Here is a 17767-nt window from a genome sequence, read left to right as displayed (position 1 = left end):
TAGATGGTCTATTACACTGGAAGATAGCAAAACACCTTCACATTTACAGTTTGTTATGTATACATAAGTGTTTACATGATAGACTTTTTCTTTCAATCTCAAGCTGTAGACCACTAGAGAAACCAGAGCTATTCTTACACATGAAAGCAAGAGAGGACACACAATCCATCACCTCCAAGACTGTCACGTTAGTGCAAGCACTTCCTGCGTCAGCTGCACGTTAACCTGCTGCACCAGAACACGGCTCCCACCTTTGAGCTGTGCCCTTGGGCGGGCACATTCAGTCCCACAGACTTGAAGCATCCACCTTGCTGACTCCACGATGAAAAATTAAGGCCATTCAGGCAATGCCGTTAACATAGATTAATAGTTATGTCAAGCACTGTGTCAGATCCATGGGATGCCAACTGTCTAGTACTACCAAATTGTCACTCTTGCTAGAGTTAGTGCCAAGTGTTTTGCCCAGTGCAGTCCATTCTGTGAGCTGGGTTTGGGATGGGATGTTGTCCGAGGACAAGATGAAGAAATGGACATTTACTTCCTCTTCTCCTTGAAGTCCACTGCTCCAGAGAAGCACATTCGGTCTCATTCCCACATCAGTCTATGCAGGTGGCAACGGGAACAGTGAGCGACTCTCCTGTGGTCAGGGAATATGCAACTGGCAAGAACTACATCAGTTCTCTTACTGGCCTATGTTGGGCTTGAACATAAACCACCAGGAAGAGGAAGAATCACTAAAGTAGCATCTCAGTTCAGACTGGGCACACAGCTATACACGAAAGGTGTAAGAGAAAAACTGTAACAGTTTGACTATCCAAGGAATAACACAACATTCCCTGCCTACCCTTTCAATCCCAAACAGATGAATTATGAAGATCTCATGTGCAGCAGTCAGAGGATAAATGGCTCGGCAGCATTCCTTGTGTTCTCTTATTGTCACCTCTCAGAGTTGGTAAAAGCAGAAGCCAACAGCAAAGTAAAAACATGTAATATTGCAGCACTAACTGATGGTACAGCATTATGTGGCATGGATGTACCTAAGCTAAATCTTGACTAACTCCTGCTGCAAACTGTGCCATTTCTCAAACATTCAGTGTTCCAGGGACACAAGCCAGCATTTGTGGCTACTAGTTGAGCTACAAGAAATCCCTTTGGAAAGCTGTTCTGCAGTTCTTTTGCTAAGGAGCATTGTTTAATGCTTCCACCATTTTGGCTGCAGATCACAGTAATCTCTTGCATACTCACTGTAGGTTGCCCAAGCTATTCTGCAGACTAGTAAGGAGGAAATTTTCATAACATAAGCTAAAGCCAAGATTGCTTTGAACCACAGAAGAAACTTAAAACTTGAGGAGCTTCAAGAAACCAGGGGATATATTTACAACTGCTGTCTCTCCCTCCCTGCTTTTTCAAGTATTACTATTTCTTAAGATTAAGATCTTTTGGAGGAGATTCATTGTTACACAAAGAGTTTAGCCCCATTAGGTACCAAGCAGAATTGCTAAAGTCAACATTAAATTCATAAGCCCAGACATACAATTAAAATGTTTGATTGTATTTCATTAAATTTTAAGAGTATTCTATATAACCAAGCAGCTCTCAGGGTCTCCTCTGCCAACCAGCTTCCTCTTCTGAGGAGCCGTTGAGAGTTTTTAGAGGCTTTAGAAGCTTTGTACCCTGTGATTTCAAACAAGATGCAGGTATATGAACTGATCTCCTCTTTATTTAATTCCTAACCCTTCTTGCTAACTGTGCACAGCATACAACCAAGAACAGATTATGCACATGCTGAATGGTGATGTGTTACACATTGTTCTCATTTAGGAAGCCAGAACAGAATCCTAACTGCATAATCCAGCAGCACTGAACACATGCCCAAACTAATTCACGTTAGGCTGACAAAGTTTATAAATAGAACGGAAAAAAAAATTTCTTTGGTCTTCTTTTCCACCTCCTGAAGAGAGGAGATCACTGGGTGCTATGCACAAGTTTACCTTAACAGTGCGTCAGGACACTTCACAAGCAAGATACACAGACAGTTTTCAATAAGCTTCCACCAGAAGAGGAGGTATGAACTCCGTGTCTCACTGCAGATCTTCCAGTCAGAGCCATTGCCTTTCCTTTGCTACCCAGAAACACCAGCTTTTCAAAGTGCCACTTGTACACATATTTCTGCAAAAAAACCCCAGACTGCACCTGCAGATGCAGCCAAAAACCCACATGAACCCATTACTAATGGATCCAACTTCAATGAGGTTGAAAACATTTTGCCGAAGACATCCTGTTATTGTGAAGGTGTGACTCACAAATGAGGTAAGCCAGTGCTCCTCTTAAATGTTTAGACCTTTAACAGTTTTAAAGAATTAAAAAGAGATTAAAAATAATCAAGGTTTCAAAGTCAGATCCTTTCACAGCTCTGACAAGCTAAGGAAGAACATACTGGATCCAGAATCTCATGCCTGAGTCAGATTCAAGTATGAAGCCATCAAAAAAATCTAAGGAGACACCACACATCAAAAGACCAAATTATTGCACTGATGAGAAGCTGCTTTTTTCAGTACAAGGACCAGCAAACAATCTCATTTTCAAGGAATTTTCTATAGAGGAACTTTATGGAAGGAAAGTAAATTTACTTTCAGTTGATGTTACTTTATGGGAAGCAGTATTCCTTTGGGTGTTTTACTTTCTCCTTGCAGATTTCTGACTGGGCCTCCTGTGTGCTATAGAAGTACAAATCAATCGTCATGAAGCTATCACTTTTCCCTAAAAGGTCCAAAGAATTTAATTCTGTTTTTCTAATTATCTCAAGAGTTACTCAAAAGCAAGAACTTTACAGACTAGCAAAAATCAGACCTAAAGCAGCTTTAAAAATTCTTAAATGTGAGGAAAAAAAAGTCTACACAGAAAAGCGTAAGACAGGTAAGTCACAGTGGTAGTGAGCTCAAGACGATTATTTCTTGACTTGGATTTAATTGGAAATAGCTTGGCTTCTTGCATTATTTCTTTAAATATTAATAACCAAATGTCTACTGTACAAAAAGTAGCAGTCTAATTTTGATACTAGTAGGGTAATGCCATGCAACAGTCTAATACGTTCTTTTTTCTAGTTTTCAGGGATTCTCTAACCTCTTGTGACTTCCCTTAACCCAAGTTGTATTGAGCTGCTCTGACAAAAATATTTCAGAGGGGAAAACAAGCAGTTTTCATAAACAAATACTGGCAAAGTTCAAATACAGATGTCAATTGTGATAAAGGGAGCTGAGCATTTTCATTTTGCTCTCATTTATATTCAGTAAAAAATTTCTGGCATACTCCAACATAACTGACAAGATAGGAAGATAGGGCTCAAGGCAGGAGAACATCTTTTACAGCACTTGAGTGACGACTACATCTATGATGTCAAGGGCTAAATCCACAAGAAACTGATATTGCAATGCTGTGCATCTTGCTACTCAACTTCCAGCTTTGCTATTCCCGCACTGGGGGGTGTGTCCTTGAGTTAAGGTCTGTAGGCACCTTCAGGATCAAATTCAAAACAACTGGGTAAGACAGACATTTGACCTCTGATTTCTCCAGGTCTCAGGTACGCGGCCCTTGCGTACGAGGTTGCCTCTGTATCGCCTAAGAATCAAATGCTTGTACCTGTTTGCACGTTTTCATGCTTGAGCTGCTCTTCTCAAACAGAGAATGGGTTATTTTGCACGGTCAAAGCAGGGAGGCAAAGTTGATGGAGTGCTGGAGCTCATGCACTGGAACTCTTGAGTAAAAGCCATCAACAATCCTTGTGGAAGGGTAGCAGGGCACTGTCCTCCTCTCCCATCCACCCCAGGGCTTCAAATGCAAGTACCCAGAGTCCCACACAGCTCGTGCAGAACTCAGGTCTGAGAGGTGTGCTCTGACTCAGCGTCCTTGACAAGAGGTGGTCAATGCTAAGGATGGCTGCTGGGCTTTAGGGAGGAGAAAGCAGCAACAACAGTGACTCAGAAGCAAAACTGTGAGCATGCACCCCGGGGGCTTGACTGGCAAGAACTCTGGATCTAGATGTCAGGTCTGGAGAGGATCGACTGGTTTCTGAGGATCACTCTCCGCCCAAGCCCTTAAATCCACTTCGGCCTAAATCCACAAAAAGAGTTGGGTACTGAAGTCTCACTTCCTCAGGCTTTCAGTTCACTCTGCCATAAAACAAAGCATGCAAATACCTGCATTGTATAAACAGTGAGAGATAGGAAGGGCAAACAGGTTTGTAAATGAAGAAATTAAGGAAAATACACAGAGAAAAGCACCAGTTGTCCTCACAGTTAAACATCAACTGATTTGTATGTAACTGACACATATCTTCCAGATAACCCTAAAAATAACTATTTTCCATTCCTACTGTAAAACTAATCCATAAACTGCTACATTTCTCATGTTCTGTCCATTCAGCTTTTTCTACACACAACCATATTTCTCCACTTTATCCTGCAGCACTGGTCCCACTAATCACTGACATATGCTCCAGCACAGAGCATTTCCTCTGGCATGCTTTAAAAAGCAGCACTGTCACCAGAGCAATATAAGTGCTGGCAAATATGGTCTGTCAGGTTTTGTTTTCAAGGACTATAAAAATAGACTTCTCTGCATTAGGCTTGAAAACTCATACCCTCTAGAAATAATTTTAAAAAACACATTTTCAGATGACTTGTTATTGTTTTCAAATATCCAGAGAGAAAATCTGTAGTTTTATATTTCACTTAACAATTTCGGGTTAAGCCAATATTTTGAGTTCTTTTACACGACTGAAAATTCCCTGCTAGTTTAATCGGCAACACCAGTGCTCTCTGTTCATGTGCATCAATTTACAGCTTCTCAGATGCATTTGTAGTATGAACAGCCTCTTATTATAAAAATATCAGCACTTGGAAAACCACAAGACATCACTTGTTTCCAAAGCTTAGGCCTTTCACCCGTGGTAACCAGTATTATTTTATGCTGATAACAGCTTTGGCCAAAATGCAAGGAAAAGGGTCTTGGCACAGATTGAGGTTTGAAACACTTTCTTCTTAGTTTGTAATTGCTTTGCCAAGGACTCCTTTGCTGTAATCAGCTGGCTCAAGTTCCTATTTGCAGAAAATACGCTACCATGGTGAAAGAAAACCTATTATCTTTTATACACAGATACTCTGCGGCAATCAAAAATCAAGGACAACACAAGTAGGACCTTCACACGTTGCAGATAACACTTCCACATCCCTGCCTGCAAAGCACACAACCCATATCTGAAGATCAGAAACAGTCTGGGGCAGAATGGGGAAAGAACCACACTTCTAAAGAATCGGCAGCAATAGCAGGAAAATGGCAACAGTGATAACTTGGATAGTCCTCTGATCTCCACAGATACCCTTCTGCCAGTTTCCATATCAAAATCCCAGGTCTTCCAATTCTTTGCAGATGTTTTTGCAGCTTACTTCCATGCCCTCAGAAACCAGGCAAGCAAAATAATTTTGAGAAGTCTAATTCCAAGCACTTTAATTGTACCAATATAACTTCCTTGCTGCTGTGAACAAGACCTGGGAACAGATGCTGGTTTTCTGAAGGGAGATTTTTTTTCCCCCAGGCTAAATTAGTACCTTGAATCAGATTCCAAAACAGACACACACAAAAAATTAGGCAGCATGCAACAGTAAAACATCAACAAGAGTTTTAGATATTTCCAACACAGTAAACCACAGGCTGAGAATCAGGAAAGTGCAGTCCAGAACATTTGGTGGATCAGCAAAAATAACATACACAGGAGTGGAAAAAAAGGGTTATTCCTTATTACTTGGCTATCACACACTAAACCCTGGCAACAGGCCACCTGGAAGATAAATGAGAAGACAGAAGATAATCACAGGGTTCACTTCTTTTTGAGATCCAGAATAATCCTGTTATGTAGTGGCTAACATGAACTGACAGTTGGGCTAAATTTAAGTGACCTTCTGTAATGTTACAGGAAATAACTTACTTGCCTAACTGAAGCCCTTTACAACATACTTATGTCTGTATTTTATCTAGCTTTTGGGGTTCTGATTTTCTTTAGTGAGGGAATGTATTTTGCTTTTACTTATCTGAGCTGAAAGTACAGTCTCTAAAGAGAGCCACTTTCAAGGAAGCAAGTTAAGATTAAAGTCAGTCTGAGAAGAAGTGAGGAAGCTACTTGCTCTTTTAAAAATAATAATATAAAAAAAGAAAACAAAAAAAAGTCTTATGGGATGCCAGACCTGGTTATGTGGCTATTTTTGTATCATACCCTAGATCAAAGTCACTGAGACTCTTACTTTTTCAAAGGAACATCACACTCTAAGACATCTTTGAAAACTTTGGTCTAAATATTAAGAACACTCAAACTCTGTTTCACCTGTTCTATTTATTAAGCAGCAGCTCATGCTTACTAGTCTGTGAATTTTTTTTTCTTTGGACTTCATCTGAAGGCTGAGAAATGTTAGGTAAGCTCAAGAAAAAACCTACCTCTTTCCATCATGGAGAAAATTTGTTTTGTTGCTAGTGTCATGAACTGGATAACTTCCCAAATGAATGTGAACGCAAGTAAAGGTAACTTATACAAAGACAAGCTACACGATCTTCCACTGAGAAAAAACAAGACTGTCTACTAGAGGTTTTAAATTTTAGATCTTCTGAATAATCATATGCAAAGATGGAGAAAAGGATGACTTCCCTTTGAAAAGTCACCTTACCTTGCACACATAACTGCAAGCGATTTCAGGCTTTAGAGATCAAGCAGAGCAGAACTTTTCATAACAACTTAATCTTGTAAAAACAGTTGTTCAAGAGGGCAGAAGCAAAGCAGCTGTGTGTGTAGGAGGGACAGCTGACAATGTTTCCAGATAAGATCTGATAAAGCCCTAAAACATCACCAGACTTTGACTAACAAAGACAAAATGGGATTCTAATCAGATTTTTGGAAAGGGAGAGTAGTCAAACAGAACGAAGATTTCATGCATCCAGAAAGTCCATGCAGGAGACAGACTGATTTACTGTTATTCTGCAAATCCTTTATTTTTATTACCAAATAGCTCTACAGCAGGAAGACAGAGTTCATTTACAGACATCCAAGTTTAAGACACACGTTCAAATATTTGTACCTGGAAAATCACCCTTCAACATTTTAACCCTTGGTTGGTCATTATTTCAGTAAACAGCTGCAGTTTCTGTGCATTTAAAAAAATACACTGAAACGCCTTTTGGAAGCTTGACTTCAGCAGCCACCTTGTGAACCACAACCACACAGAATGGGCCAAGTTCTCTATTTGAAAGCTACATCAGGGAAACATGTCAGGTCACTGCTACATCAGCTACACATGACATACATGTGAAAAATACATATTAGCATTAAGGGGAGACACTTTGAACAGAAATTTGTTACCTTGCAGCAGAAGAAATGCTCAGCTTTACAGGGAAAGACGCCGGCATTCACTGTTTTGAAAGACAGTTTTTAGAAGTTGCTTTCTGCTACTTACTGTGCTAATTGGGAAGAAAAAAGTATTACAGTTCAAAAATTAATAAGGAGTTGAGACTGAAAGATACAGTGACCAAATAAACGTTAAGACTGAACTTCTCCACCAGACTGGGAGGTGCTATGCATTCAAGCCCTTGCTGACTCCACCCTCCTCCCCTTCCTTTGCTTTCTATTTCTGGCCAAGGAAAGAATTGTAATACAAGAGTTACACCAACTCGCTTAAAACAGGGTTTCCATTTTAAACCTTCAGTATGTTTAAACTACTTATCATTTCAGTTTGACTCAGTAGTACAGAAAAGCAAAGGATATAGTAATATAAACCAAGTTTTGTAAGGTGCAAATTTTAAGCCATCGGCTACTGTTTAGTCATTGCCTCCAAGTGCACTCTTGTCCACTGTAGTTGTAAGTCCTCTGAGAATACCTAGACTAAGCAAGGAATTTCATCCCTGACTCAAGCTGGTGGCAACATGTTCATGTGTTTATATTATGACCTACAAAAAAGAGGAAAGTCTGCTGAACACCACTAACTACCAGTACAGTTAATGAAAGCTATGTTTTAGTTCAGATGCCAGGACAGAGTTACAGTAAGACCCAAAGAAGTCAGACCTCAGAAACGAGCTGGATGACATTTCCTCAAGCTTTCTGAATATACTCATGAGGGATGCTACTACCAATAGCTGGCAGCCTGTGTTTCCAAGAAAGTGACAGGCAGAATAAATATTTTTATTCTTGTGAGCTACAGAATATATGCCATGAATGGATATCAACCTTAGAAAGATAACATCAAAATGTGAAGGCATGAAGCAGTATCAGGGGAAACTCCATGACTGGGATAACAGAGTTCAGTCATAACAACATCAACAGTTTTTCTACTGAAGCAAGTTTTCGCCCTGGGTATCTGCAACACTGGAACATTGCTTATACTCCACTGTAACTGTGGTTAAAAAGCCTTAATTATAGATATATGCTCTAGAGAGCTCTCTTTTAACCCTGGAGCTAAGATTAGAGAAAATAGAGGAACTGTAAAAGGGCAGAGAAAAGAGCTAATTATTTAGAAAGAAAAGCCAACTTAAGGACCAAGAAATGGTAGACCTCCCTTCTTTGAAGCTGCGATTTAAAGCTTTATCAAGTTTATGAACAATAAGACGACATGTCAAGTGACATATTTCTTATATTTTAGGGGGTGCACAGGACTTTGGATGCCAAGCTGCCAGCAGCTCCCAGACACAGTAGAAGTTACTCTTCTACCCAGGCATTTGAAAAGGAAGGCTGCCTGGCAACTTACTGTGCTACATATTGATTTACTTATCTGTAGCTTTCTTCAGTTGGTTTGCCAGACCCTTTAAATCTCACAAAAGAGGCACAGTCTGACAAGTCAGCCATAATTTGATATCCAGTACTACTTATATTCTTAACAAAGCTGCGTAGATAAACACTCCCATCCTTGTTACCTATCCATCATCTAGCCAGGGTAACACAAAACACAGGAAATACCACCACAAGTTTGGGTTACACTGATAGAAAAGATACCATTACCACTGAGAGGTTGTACTTCATGTTGAATAAAGCAGGACCAGTAACACTTCCTAGCTCTCTAGGTTGTAAGAAGTCATGAGCAGCATGTCAGATCTGAAGGTAAAAACCACAAGTAAAGTCTAAAAGAGATAACGGAGAATTTGAAAGTTTATTCATCACAAACAAGATGAAAGGCAGTCCAAAAGTAAAACATAAAAATTTAAAATTAGAAAGGGGGGGCTATTATCCCTGGATTTGGAAATAAAGCATCATGCTGTTATACTGAAAGTGACTCGAGCATCAGGATTTGTTCAGGAGTCTGTGACATCGGATAAACAGATTCACACTTTCTGTTAACTGCTAAAAATCCCCACCGACAGCTATCAGTTTTGCAAACAATCTGGGACCTGAAGTCAAGTCAGAGTGTCTTTTATACTTCTCTCTAGAAGCAGAGGAATCCCAGGCCAAGTTGTATCTAGAAAGAATATGTGGGTGGCCAAACTGCACTAGGACTGACCAAAACCATTCTGTCCACAGACATTAGCTCAGGTCAAGACAAAGTGCAAATATAGGGCAGAAAGGCTATTCCCGATTTGATTCCAGAATAGGAACAGATAGATATAAGGTTAACAAAAAAAAAAACCTATTCATCTTTAACCTAATCTACCTCAGTCTGATTTAAGTAACTTTTAATATTTAAATGAATGATTATTTAAATAATCATAAATGCCTGCTTGCCATTGCAGTATATCCCATCAGAATAGCCAGTTTTTAATCCATTGCTTTCCAGTTTTCTAGTAAAGGTGATCCAGGAGAAGATCTACACATACACTCAGGTTACTTAAAACATTTCATGTGTACAAAGTCACTGAAGTCATCTCTATCCCCGTGTCTACAGTGTCACACATTATTCATGGTGCTATCACACAACTTAAAGCAGTGTAACTCAGGTTACTCTACAGAGTTAACAGGATGGAACACATGAAGTATGATGGACACTAGAGAGAAACAGAGTCCTCTGATGGTAAATATCACAGCAGCTTTCTTTACATAAGCATTCACACCATCCTGAAGTACCATGAAACTCAGCACAGTGCACTCCAGTTAAGGCACACTCCATAAAAACCTACCAACAACAGTTCTGCTAAAGTCAACATGATACCAAGCAAGCAGGTATCAAAACGAATTTCTGCAACCTACCAACAACAGTTCTGCTAAAGTCAACGTGATACCAAGCAAGCAGGTATCAAAACGAATTTCTGCAACCTACCAACAACAGTTCTGCTAAAGTCAACGTGATACCAAGCAAGCAGGTATCAAAATGAATTTTTCTAGTGATATTTCAGGCACACAGTGGAATACCTTCTTCAAACCCCTAACGCACCCCAACAACTCTTTACTTTCCATAAGGAAGCTGAAGGCTACCTGCCTGTGTCACATGGTATAGGAAAAGGTTGCAAAGAAACAGGAGCAGTGTGCAGATTGCTTTTACACCAGGATAACAATTTCCTCAAAGTTTAAGTTATTGTTTTTATGCAATATAAGTAAGGCTGGCTCCACAAGGAAGCAAATACAAGAGTGACAGGAATATTAACTGCAGTTCTTTGTATTTTGATAGCGATGCTTGTAACTGTATTTAAACAGGGAGTGGAATGATGTATGATACTGTATAACAAACCCTGGTTTATAGCATAGCATTTTTCTCCCTAATTTCACCAACACTCCTCACTGGTGGTAAGAAACTTTCCCTTAGTTTTTCAGTCCACTTAGTCAAATACATGGCAGTTATCTGCCAGGAAATTTGTAACTATAGTTGCTCATAAATCTTGCAGTCTCTCATGATTTTGATCCATGTTCACACAGCTCTGGAGATCACTGTACGATCATGGTTTTCACCAGTGACCTAAAAAGTAGTCCAGATGTCAGGACCCAAAAGGTTTTCCTGCTTAATTCTTCCTTCCACAAAGAAAGGTAACCATTGCAGCTATTAAGAACTGCATAATGAGCATGTTTGAATGGCAAAACACAGAACTACTTGTCCAATAACAGAAGCACCCGCTCTATGATAGAGATAGCTTCCCCTAAAGATCAGCAAATATAATAAACCTTTTATTTTCACACAGCATAGGAGACCTAGAATACAGCCCATTTGTTCATTCAGCTCCATGCTGCCACGAAGATCACCAGAAGAAATAAGAAGATCCTGAGTGAAGATCACTGAAAGCTCCAGTTTCTTAATAAGAATCTTTTCCAAATTTTACTTTGCACTTCATAGTTGTGAGATGGTTTAGCCACTTCATGTTCACTTCATCTCACTTTGCTAATCAGAAGTACAGTCCACACTTATCTGGTCCAGGAAAACCTGTTCCACAAACACTGAAGTGATCAACTTTAGAGTAGTCCATACTGGAAATTAGTCACTGAATTAAACCAGGTTTGTTCAGCTCTAGCCCTTGCACTTCAGTCCTCAGAAGCCAACTGTTTTACACAATGCTTATCACAATAAGCTTTTCAAAGTTTGCTTTTGTATCAGCGACTAACAAATGCAACTGCCAACACAGCAGTCTCCAAGAGGTCTGTGAGGAACCAAGCCCTAAAGTTCAACAGCAGTAGCAAGATCTAAGGCATGGCCAGTCCAAATGCCAAAGAAATCTGCCTCAGAAGTCAAGTCAGTTGTTCTATTTCCCTCTGGCTGGCAGAGAGCAGAAAGGTTTTCCTCTCACTCTTCCCAAGCCCTTCTCCTCCCTCCCCAGCCTTGGCAGCACAGAGTCTGCTAAACCACCCTCTTCCTTACTAGCTTTTGCCAACTGCAACATGAAGCCGACAATCCCTGACAGCTTCATAGCTGCCCTCAGGTCAGAATGGCAAAGCCGATCATCTTTGTCTGCTGAGGAGGATGCCAGCAGCAGCCTGGAAGGCAGCACAGCATCGCTCCCCACTCAGCTCATCATTAAGGCTACATTTTCAGTAATACTGGCTGGAAACTTTAAGCTTAATTGCACTAAAGGCAAAGTTTATGACCTCAAACTTTCAAGACGACCATTCTCACAAACCATTTTTCAATCCCAAGTTCGCAGTTGGTTTCTCATTCACAACGTACCAGCAGGCAGGTACATCCCCTTCAATCCAGCTGGCTGGCAGCAGAGGGCACCACACAATCACCTATGTGATTTATATACTTCCATCATGCTCGCAAGTGAATTTATAGAGCACAAATTACTACTACAACAAGCTACAGGGTGACTCCATAAAGCATCATATCAGATAAAAATGTATGCAATGAAAGGCAGCTAATTTGCCACAATGCTTTTAGTCGGTAATTCAAAGAAAGATGTTCAAGCTTAATATCTCTCAGAGTTCAAATGGCACATTCCCGTAACAGCAGGTGTCACGCAGAGTGCAGGTCTCCAAGCCTGACCAGACAAGTACAGAGTAGTATCTGTGCAGAGTATTAGAAATCACGTAAATACTTGTATTAGCCCAAGCATAAACCACTAGCCCACAAACTAACTCATCTTTGGTTTATGTACTGCAGGACCACTCCGCAGTTTCAGCTGAGGATGCCCAGTAGCCTGAAGTAGACAGTGGAGAATCACAAGACAAAAGGAATAGCTGCATTTCTCTTGCTTTTTCCTACCCCCACACCTACATATCATATGTTTTTTATTTATTGGATAGTTGTTAAAAAAAGAAAAAGATGAACTACACAAGAGTCAATCTGCATTACATGAGCACACCAATACACACATACTGGTGAGCAAAAAGGTACAATCACGAAGTATAAGAAGCTTCTAAGCTAATAGCTTCGCTGTCAGCAGAAATACTTCAGTACCTCGATACTATTGTCCCCATGTAAAGCCACGACACTAGCCAAACCCGTTACACACACCATGAAAAAAGGACATCCTAGTTCATATCATGTGCTGAGTGACTGTAGATACACACTGATAAAGGACACTTCTGAGCATGCAGCTGTAGTGAAGAGGAACTCAATGCATCAGCTTTTCTAAAGAGATCTGCAGCACGACCTTGAGGCCAAGACCTTGATAACTTAAGGCCATCCCTTCTCTACGGAGCAAGAAGCACCCAACAGAGCTGCAGAAGAACAAACCCAAAGGCAGAAGCAAAGAACACAGACCTAATCCAATTTATTAAAGCAATACGTTATTTTCAGCCACCATAATGTTTCCCCTGAACATGTAAATACAGAAGCAATTAGCTGCCTAGGCACTTCTGCAGAAACCATTTAGCATAATATTTACATGGGTTCCAATTGCTTAATTTTCTGACATGTTTGTTTCAGGCACTAGAAAGATTAAATAAGGTAAAAATCACCTACACTGATACATTGCCATTTTGAAAGTAACATGCAGCACAAGACAGACAACAAAACAAACTCCTAGCAGGTTTTAAACTTCCAAATCTTGCCATCACAAATCTATGTTCTAGGAATTGCTTTATAGCTTTAATTCAGCTGTTTCTTAAAACCCTTTTCCCCCCTTTTGCTGTTACTCTGTAAGATAAAATTACTGATTGAAACAGCAGACACCATTTAAAGAGAAAGAATGAGCCTGGACAGAGATTTCATTGAAAAGCTCAATTCTGTATCACATCTGAAATGTCCTCAATTCAAAGATTAGCCTGCACAAAAAGGCAAATTACAGCCAGAAACAGAAGAAAATCCTTTCTGACTGCTATGAATATCATTTTTATGATATAGCCTCCTATCATCTAGAGTTTTGGTATTAAGTAGTCAGCTCTTCCAAATGGCTTCATGAACAAGCAGACAAACAGCATATTCATTTACAAGCTGGAAGTTGATTAGTAAGTACAAAACCCATGAATGCTCATCAGGACCAAGGAAGAGAGGCTGTAACCATTGAATCTGAGGATGCCCAAAAAACTCTCTGCAGTCAGCTGGCAGATAACTCTATGACAACAGTAAAAAACCCAAAACATTTGGTTTGTCTTTATTCTGCTTCATCTGAAACTATTTTTATCAAGATAGGCAGTTGTCCTTTAGGGTATGTTTTTCCTTGCTCAGTGTAACAGGAGCTATCATTTTAGGGCCTAATCATTCAAAAAGTGGGCATATGATACAATTATATCTTCACTCACAGACCCACTGCAGCCTGTAACTCCATGTTAATTAAACCGGAAGATGAAGCCTTCAGCCTAAAACCCAGTAACTGATTTACACCAGCACAGAAAGGTTTTATTGCAAATTCTCCTGTAAGCTGCACAGATGTTTCCTGCCCAGCTCAACATACCATCAAAGTAAAAGCAGGTCTCAATTTACTGACAGCTGCCATACTTTAAAGAGACATAAAGAAAAATAGAGTCAACATTCTGTACAACACAGGCAATACAGGATATCTAAATACCGAGAATACTCAACATACACAGAAACCAGCAGGGATGCACTGCACCATAGGAACTGCCTGGCTTACAGCTACCCAAAGCCCACACGACAAGGATGGTTTTGGAAGAACAAAAATATCAATGACAATGTCATTGTCTTTTCAGCTCTTACAGATTTAACCAGAATTAACTGCTACCTCCAACAAGGAACTTTGAAGCCTCCTAAGAATAGTTACTACTTTCTCTTCATAACCTCTGGAAGACACATGATTTTACACGTCTTCATTTTGCCATAACACCATACAATGTGAAGGTATGGAGCAGCGGACTACAGGGCTCGATTTTTGGCAGTCATGCAAAATAGATTTCCTGCATCCAACAGAAACACAAGCATAAGGCAGTAACATCAGGAGCTCCAGGCACGTAACGCTCACTGTGTACTTTAAAGGGATTTCTGCGCAGGTTTGAGGATCAGCTACAAATTTATGTGTTATGGCAGGTAGCAGCTGACCCCTTTCCCCACCGGCATGGGACATTACCAGGATGTGATCATGGTTATACCTAAACTTGCACTAAATGCCTGAATTTGAAAAAATATTTCTTCTGGGCAGGAAGAGCTCAGCCTCAGTTTGACTACAGCTCTTTTTGAGAGCCTTCTCTCCCTCAGAGCAGAAATTGCCACAGTAGGTTTCTCCACCTTTACAGTGCAGTCACAGTGCCAAGTCTCCAAGGAGGGAAAGATTTAGACAACTAAGAGTTTTAAGTGGTTTTAAACAAGCAGAGCCTTGTAGGGCGGCAGCTGAACTGATAGTTACACACTGATATTTCAAGCTTTCAAGTCCCAAGCATTCTTAACGGTACAAAGCCAAACCCAGAAGAGGATAAAGCAATTACATAGCCAAAAGTAAATGCAGCTGAACCCAGCTTCCAAACGTCTAATTTGGGTGATCTACCCTTCCTGTCTCGCACAATAAGCAGAAGGGTTTGTCTGTTAAATTTACTACTACACCAGTGGGACAAGAAAGGAATGCAGTCATGTGCTGCAATATCGTCAGGCCACGTATCCAGCAGGCATCCTCTGCCTCTCTCAGGAAGAGTTATCCACTGCTCTTTTCCCAAAGGAGGATCAGTATACAGACATGATCTTCAAGCTCCACCTGGTACTTTCTGCTAGCCCTTGCCTTAGGCTCTGTGGGGACCCAGAGGTAACAGGTGATGCTCATTCCCTGTACCTTTCCAAGGCAGGTAAAGAGAAATGGGACTAAAAGGTGCACCCTCGGGAGACAGAATTACTGTCCTTTTCTATGCAAGGATGGGACAAGCTCCCCTTCCTTACTCCTCGGAGCAAGGAGACAAGACCTTGCATTATTCCCATACCAAGCTCAGCCAGAAAAGGCAAGCAGACCCTCGGGTCCTCGCATCCACAAACTGCCAAGAAAGCCCTCGTGTTCCCCCTCCAACCTAGACACAGGCTAAAGAAAAGCAGCTCCTTCCTCAGGGGCACAGGAGCCCACCTCTTGCACTCCTCTCCCTCACCGCCTCCTCTATAACGGCGGCGGCTGCTGCTTCTCGCCTCCCCCCACAGCCACTGCCGAGACTTCCCTCTTGTGACAAGGGAGCAGGACGCACCCATCCCCTACGCCCCCCCTCTCTGCCCTCACCTCACGCGAAGGCGGCTGCCCCCACTCCCACGGGAGCCACCCCGCAGCCCCACTCGCCCCGCGTCCCTCACCCAGCGGCTGCCGCCTCCCCCGCCACGCACACAGGGGACCGCTCAGACCCCACACCCTGTGTCCCCCCACCCTCTGCCACCACTCACCGGCGCTTCGCCGGCCGCTGCCCCCGGCGGCCCCGCGGCGGCGGCCCCCTCCCCGCCGGCCGCCCCGCCGCCCTCCAGCTGCCGCTCGCGGTACAGGGACCAGAGCCCCACGTTGGGTAAGAAGACGAGGGCGACCAGCACCAGCGCCACCGCCTGCAGCAACCGCTTCTGCTTCCGCCGCATCGGAGCCGCCGCCGGGGAGGAGGAAACGGAGGAGGAGAAGGGAGGGAGAGAGGGAGCGCGGCCCGGCCGCCCCCGCCGCCGCCCTGAGGGAGACCAACTTTCCCCGGCGCGCGCGGCGGCAGCGGCGGGCGGCAACTCCGGCACTTCCGCTCTGCTCCGCGCGCGGGGGAGGCGTGGCCTCTGCGGCCCCGCCCACCGCCGCCGGAGGGCGGCCCCGCCCCGCCGAGCCCGCGCCCCACTCCCCACCCCCGCTCACTGCCCACTAATGACTCTCCCTAATGACCCCCTAATAACCACTCGCGAAGGATGCCGTGGCACCGGCGGGCACCCGGGTGGGAGCGGGCGGGGAGCGGGCTCCGAGCCGGCCGTCGGTGGGGTGCTGAATCGCTTCGGAGGGGCTCGGCGTTGGCAGCCCGGCGGCAGCACCCGCGGCCGCTGAGCCGTGGCCCCCGGGGCTGGGTCCGGCCGGGCGCGCAGCGCTCGTTACCGCTCTCCCTGAAAAGAGGCGGCGTGCAAGGCATGGAGCGCGTCGGCACGGGGCCGGCACCGGAGACCGGCGAGAGGGAACGGGGAGAAGGAATCTGGGCCCGGGGTTAAACGCGGAGCAGGGTCTGGACCTTGCTGGGGCAGGGGGGAGCAGAGCAGCCTGGAGGGGTGCGGGGGCTCCCCAGACGGCTGCAGCTCGCCCCACGGACACACGGCAGCTGGGGGACAAGGCTGCCGTCCACAGCGCTCCGTGGCTGGAGATGCCATCCGTGCCCTCGCCTGGCCGTACCGCAGGCGGGATGGCTCCAAATCAACTCCCCGGCGACGGCTCCCGTTAGCAAGGAGCGTTGTTCACTCGGGTACCAATTAAGTGGCTTCTACCGTACCGTAAACTAGATAATTTATAGGCACAGGGTGGTGCTTTTCTTTAAGAACAGCGGTACAGCTTTTCCAAAAATGAGGAGTGGATTCGTTTCTCAAATGAAGAGCAAACAGCCCTGGCGATTAGGAAGATGCCCGGCCAGTGGACCAGCCGTGGGCTCCGCTAATGTCAATAGCAAAGCTGTGACAACCCAGTGCCCTGCTGGGGGGACTGGCAAAGTAAATATTAGGTCTCTTCCAATGTAAAACCCCGCAGGGAAATTTTTATTTCCTGGAATAGCAACAACAGAAAGTCTATGAAAACCGTTACACGCTCCAGCATTTGCGGTTCTTGCCACCCTCACCCCACACCAGCAAGCGGATTTAAACTTAAATAAACTTCCATAACCCACTAGATGGCATCTTCCAGCAGATTTCAGTGCCTGCTGTGAGAGCCAAATTATCAAGGAAAGCATTTAATTTAGAGAGCAGGTTACAGTTCCTAAGTCTAACTACATGTTAAGACAGCTTGTACTTTCATTTTAATT

General features: G+C 43.2%; 1 protein-coding gene across 1 annotated transcript in view; it reads right to left on the bottom strand.

The window, feature by feature from the left end:
- GALNT10 (polypeptide N-acetylgalactosaminyltransferase 10) overlaps positions 1 to 16516 on the bottom strand; it is a 90052-nt gene extending 73536 nt beyond the window's left edge. Inside the window, exon 1 of the mRNA XM_054841774.1 lies at positions 16191 to 16516. Coding sequence (XP_054697749.1) covers positions 16191 to 16373 — 183 coding nt within the window. The 5' untranslated portion in view covers positions 16374 to 16516. The remainder of the gene's footprint in view (positions 1 to 16190) is intronic.
- Between the last annotated feature and the right edge of the window lie 1251 nt (positions 16517 to 17767).

Source organism: Grus americana, chromosome 14 (genome assembly GCF_028858705.1).
Source record: "Grus americana isolate bGruAme1 chromosome 14, bGruAme1.mat, whole genome shotgun sequence".
Taxonomy (NCBI): domain Eukaryota; kingdom Metazoa; phylum Chordata; class Aves; order Gruiformes; family Gruidae; genus Grus; species Grus americana.
Note: the sequence above shows the minus strand (reverse complement) of the source record. Positions and strands in the feature narration are given on the sequence as shown.